This window comes from Vidua macroura, chromosome 8 (assembly GCF_024509145.1).
Source record: "Vidua macroura isolate BioBank_ID:100142 chromosome 8, ASM2450914v1, whole genome shotgun sequence".
NCBI classification, from domain to species: Eukaryota; Metazoa; Chordata; class Aves; order Passeriformes; family Viduidae; genus Vidua; species Vidua macroura.
In genome coordinates, this window is record NC_071578.1 from 5,328,982 (window position 1) to 5,334,981 (window position 6,000).

The window sequence follows — 6,000 nt, forward strand, 5'->3', positions numbered from 1 at the left end:
GCCCTTGTTTTCTTGATGAGAAATGAGGGCACACAGAAATGAAGTCCAAGATTGTGAGGATCAGAAGTCAAATATCAGGTTCCAAACAAAGTCAGGATTATGGGATATTCAAACTGAGACCAGAGGGCACAAAACCACTAAGAACTGGCCAAATACCTACTTTGAAACATTCACTAGAGAGCCAAGGCTTAAGAGGTGCTTTGAATTCTTGTCCAACTGATTTGTGTCAATTTGCAGCATTTGAGCCAGAACGAGAAAACAAATCTTAATGTCTCGTTCTGGTGATTTCTTCTCAATACCATCTTGCTTTTGCCACCTACAGTCACAATTTTCAGCTCAGTCTATCCTCCAAAAATCCCATCCATAGGAGAGATAAAAGGCAAACACAATCTGGGAGAAGAGCAGTGCAAAAGTGCAGCATTGTCGAATTTCCTCGGGTAATTGATTTTCTGTCTGTGTTAACAAGACAATACACACTATCGTTTATAAAGGCAACATATGCAGGATATCCAGAAGACAACATCCCCTGACAAAGAAGGCTACTTGAAAGAGCTTTGCACACCAAATTATTTCATGCATATTCATAACTTGATTAAAATATTAATACTGTAAACTTGTAAGAAACACAACAGGCACAGAAGCAGCTTTTATTTACTTACACCAGAAACTGAACATGGCACAAAGGATGTCAGCATTCCTCAGTGCTGGAAACTCACATGTGTGCAATATATATCTGTATATTAGCCTGCAGATAAACATTTATTCCCAAGGGAGGCTGCTAATGAGACTCTGCTGTGGGGAAGATATCCAATTACTCCAAATGACATTTATATTTTAATCACATCACATGCACTGAAGAGCTCAAGGTTTGATGAAGCAATCCTTGAAAGACTTTGCCTTTTTAATCAATTAGCTCTCTAAACATCAGTGACGTGCTGTTGACAAGTCCTTGGGTTAAATATACAGCAACAACACACACAAATCCTCTCTCCCTGCCAGGAGGAAACAGTGTGGTCTTCTAAAACTTCTGAAACAGGTGCAAAAAGTTTTCCTCAGAGAAGACACCTAAAACAGAACACTAAGAAATAAAGACACCCCTCAGGCTCATTCTGAGCTACCACTCAGTGAATTCATTTTAGGACAGATGAAAAGCTTTGTTTTAAGGGCAACACTTCTGTGTAAAACTATCAGACTCGCTCACAAATCCTTTTATAATTGGCTTATCTGAATAAAACCAAGTCAGGCAAAACAATTTGCTTTCTTCTAGCAACCTGTAAGTGACAAATGCCACTGCACACGTGGAGATGAAAGTTTGGTCATTTTTAACATGTTTTAGCATCAATCAGGCATTTTAATATGCTCCAAGTCATAGAAATAAGTACAAAAATGAAGAAAAGCAGAGCTGCAAGACCCTAATCCAATCATTCTTCAAATTAGCAAATTAGCATTGGATTTTTCCTGTAGACAGTACATCCTCATGGCTGGTGTATTAAACAACAGACCACTTCTACATCTGAGATCTTACATGAAAAACTCACTTTAAAAATGAAACAGTTCTGTACTCACAAATATTTCTTAATAAGTAAAAACCTAAACAAAAACATGAAGCAGGAATTGATCAAAGTCAGGATTTGATTGGAAAATATTTGAAACTTCATAATATAATAGTCAAATTATAGCATGAGAATTTTCTTCACCTTGGAATTAACAAGATTCCAAGATTCCTCATTCAGTCAGATCAGGTCAGCCCAATCAAAAGGTGCAAGGACAAATATTTTGAAAGTTAAAAATTAATTTGATAATTAAGAAAATGGGAGAAACTGTGGAGCAGAACAGAAATATCACCATCCTTGCAGTTTGCAACTTGCAGCTTGAGAGCTATTTTGCTGAAGGTACTCAAAGACACCTATTTAATTTTGCAGTAAAGTTTATATTTAGGTATATTTTTTTACTGCAACCACTTGTTTTTGGGTTTTGACTCTTTGTTGTTTGGAGTTTGGGTTTGTTATCTTTTTTATTTTTTTTTTTTTAACTCCTGCTTCTCAATTTCAGGTAGACACAGTCCTTCTAATAAATGTCTTCTAACTAATCCCTCTGTCAATACCACTAAATCCTGAGGGCTAAAATGCCCTTTAGCACAGATCTCTGTATAGGCAGAGAAGTTTGAGTTGCTAAATTTCAATACCTAATCCGGTCTTTAATTGCTAAGTGAGCTCTCAGCAATTGCCATGAACACAACACCTAGAACTGAGTCAGTTGTTATCATTATCCTCCCTAAATGGCTCTGAATTCAACCAAATCAATACTCAACTACCAAAAATGTGCATTGCTTCTAAGGGTGCCCATCTGCAGGATAGAAGAGATCTTACATAACAAGTACAGGTTTCTGCCTTTGATGCCTTTGACTGACGTTGATAATTATGGCAACCGGAGGAAAAAAAATTGCCAGTCTTAAACATAGAAAACATGGCTGTTCTTGATCCAAAATACATTCAAATTGGCAATACATTCAATTTCAGCAATCATAAACAGAAGTTTTCACACCTCCATTTTTATGAAATGACATTTATTACCAAGCAAAGCTCCAGAGTGGAATGTGCACCTTTTTCTTTTGCATTCTGTGGTACAAAATATGCCAGTCTATTGCTGTGAGTGACATGAACTGTTAGGTTGAAGCTCAAAGACATCTGGGAGGCACAGATGGTTCAGAACTCTCAAATAGCTGTGGAACCATTCCCTTCAAGGTCAGGCTTCTGACACTGCAAGGATTGGTAATGACACAAAGCCATCAAGACCTTTTCAGACAGAGCTCCTTCTCCTCTGTCCCGTTCCTCAGAGAACCCGTTCCTGGAACTCACCACAGAGATGAGCTCAGACCCAGCCTCAACTCATTTCTGTTTATGGCTTTCCTCTCCAAGGGAGGTGGAACCTGTGCAGCCATTCCACTCCTAGAAATCTCTTCTGCAGTAGAGCTGAAGCTGCTGCTGCCTGGATTCCTGTCCCAGGGCTTCCAAATTCACCAGTGAATGTTCACTCCTGAAAAGATATTCCTGAACTGAACTCAATGCTCCATAAAAACCTTTGCACTGGCTGTCTATAAAACCACAGGAAACAGAGTGTTTAAACCTCTGCAACATAAAAGTTTCAAAATGCAAGTAATTGCCACTTTAGAAAACTGAGAGAACTAATGAATACTATTGCAATAACAAAGGATCACTTCCGTGCTAATATTATCTGAGTAGGAAAGCTCTCCTTTTGGCCTACCTAGAGATGGTATTCTTGCAACCACTACCAGCAAAATAAAGTGCATTTCTTCATAAAACTAAACAGTGACCTGAATTTGGAACACTACGGTGCCCATCACTTTCAGATGTCAATGAATGCTCTGAATGACCTATTGAAATACCGAATTATTCCCCAGAATCCCAATGAGGCAGGAGCTCTGTGAAATTATGAGAAATTCTTCCACAGGCATTTGCCATTATGGTGACTCTACCAAGAGCTCTTCTGTTAGCTACCTCTTCTCAGAGGATTTTGGAACCACGGCATAAAGAGTGAAAATAATGGAATCTTTTAGAGAGGCAAATAAAGACAGAAGAGAAGCACAACCAAGAAATGACATGATTATGACGGCTCATGATTTACATATATCATAGTAATAAGCTACATGAAGAGATCTCCTACAGGGGTGGTGTAGGTGGTGAATTACACACACAATCATAAAGAAGAGAAAGGTTCTGATGTAGCATCAGCTTCTGAAGTCTTTGCTCACCCTGTAACTCCATGTATTCCAGAAAGGAGTTCTGTTGACAGGAACAGGTCTACTTTCAAAGTGAGATGCAACTGAACTGACAGATATCAAAGGCACCTCACAGGGTTTTGTTGCAAATCAAAAGATTTGCATCAATATTCAGGAGAAATGAGCACCGAGAAAAAAAAACCAAACATCAGCAAATTGGACAAGTTATTAATTAACCATGAGAGACTCAGAAAAGACTCATCAAAGCATTCTGTGTCACCGGGTCTAAGTCAATATCACAGCCTAACAGATGTCCTATACTGCCTGCACCTGTGACCAACAGCATCCATCCTCAGGAAAAAAACGAGAAAACAGCAAAATCTGATCCCGGTTCTGTGATACTCCTTAGAGATCACAAAGACTGAGAATACTCATCTTTAAGCATTTAGCAAAAGAAATGCAAACTTATATAGAGTGGAACTTTTCATTGCTCAAATGCACGCAGAACACAAACTGCATGAAAGAAAGGGCTGAAATACACAAAGCAAAATGATGCATAATTGCTTTCTCCTTAAAAAAAAAAAAAAAAAAAAAAAAAAAGCCTAAGACAAAGAATGGTCCTGCAGTGATAGCTGCACATCTTTTAACAACCAGATTTTCATGACTTTCCTCCCTGCCCAACAGAGCGCGGAGAGGCTTCCGAAAGCCGTTCTCACACGTTCCGCCTCCCGCTCAGCCCGCGGTCCCTGCTCAGCTCCAATATCGGCGCTGCAGCTCCGTGGCCCCGGGGCTCGCTGCTGCCAGAACCAGCTGTTGAGGCGCGTTCACAGCCCCGCCAGGTGAGACTTTACCCCACAGACTGCAACCGACCCACCGGCACCTTTGAGGCTGCATTGTTTTGGCTGGTCGCTTTTTGCACACTTCTCTCACAAACAGCAGCTTCTCCAAGAAAAATTCCACTCGGCTCTTCGGCAAAACGCCGGGGGCTGGGAGAGTTCCCTGGGCGAAATATTCCACCCCCGAGCATCCCAGAGAGGGCACCGGCGGCAGCTCGGGCATCCCGAGGGGGCTGCCCCGGCGGGGTCCGCTGACCGCCGGAGCCACCGGGCGAGCCCCGCAGCTCCATCCCGCACCTCCATCCCGCACCTCCATCCCGCAGCGCCTGCCCGGTGCGAGCGGCGCTCGGCTGTCAGAGCAGCACTGGAGCAAAGTTGCCGCGGTGCCGCTGGTCGCCGCCGCCCGGCGCTACTCACACGAACACCCCGAAGAGCAGCGCCCGTATGCCGATCTCGATCGCCAGCTCCCGCATGGTGGGTCCGGCGCTCCCGCAGCCCCGCGCCGCCGCCTCTCACTGCCGGGGGCGGCGGGGCCGCCTCAGGCCGCCCGTCCCGGAGCGCCGGAGCCCCGCGCAGAGCCCGGCCGGGCGCGGCCCCGGCCCCGCCATCCCTCGGCCGCCGCGGCTGCCGCGCTGTGAGGGGCGCGGCGCTGGCGCGGCGGAGCCGAGCGCCGGGGGAGGGTCCCGGTGACTAACGCGGTGTCCCCGCTCGGGGGGAGGGTCCCGGTGACTAACGCGGTGTCCCCGCTCGGGGGGAGGGGGCCGGGGATCCTGGGGATTTCCCCTCCCCGCCTCCCCGCCCGCCCCCGCGGCGCTGCCGAGCGGAGCCGCAGCCGGAGCCGAGCCGGGCCCGTCCCGCCCGCCCCTCGGGGCCGCCCTGCGCCACCGCCCGCACCGGGATGCTGTCCCCGCCTAACGCGGGGAAGGGGCGCGATGAGAGCGCTTTTTCTGCCCCTTTCAGCGCAGCGCTCCGCGTCCTTCCCTGGAGGACCATGAACCCATCGGTACGAGGGGCTGACATCCCAGGGCACCGCCGCCACACGCTGGATGGCAGCTCCGGCCGTGGGCTGGCGTTCCGGTGCTCGTCTCTGGCTCGTAATGAAGCCCCGCGCTTGGAAAAGATGGAGAAGAACAATAATAAATGGGGCCGGCGGGAGGGAGCATCGCCGCGCACCGATAACACCGGGTGTTCACAAAACTCCTTTGCACGGCCGGCCCGTTGTGCAAAGGGCAATCACGCACCGCACCACCCGCGCTGAGCCTGGCCCATTCGCTTTATCTTTGCATGAAGGATTAACAGCGTTCGAACACGCTCTGCTGCATGTATTTATATAGCAGGCTTTTCATCTGCTCACACATCCGTGCCGTCTTAAACCCTACTCCTCTTTGTTAATGCAGATAACCCAGCGCGGCACCCCAGTGTCCC

The 6,000-nt window shown here is 46.5% G+C and overlaps 1 protein-coding gene across 1 annotated transcript in view; it reads right to left on the reverse strand.

Annotated features, from left to right (window-relative positions):
• The window catches only part of PLPP4 (phospholipid phosphatase 4), a 48,508-nt gene extending 43,368 nt beyond the window's left edge, over positions 1-5,140 (reverse strand). Inside the window, exon 1 of the mRNA XM_053984371.1 lies at positions 4,993-5,140. Coding sequence (XP_053840346.1) covers positions 4,993-5,048 — 56 coding nt within the window. The 5' untranslated portion in view covers positions 5,049-5,140. The remainder of the gene's footprint in view (positions 1-4,992) is intronic.
• Positions 5,141-6,000: the final 860 nt, after the last annotated feature.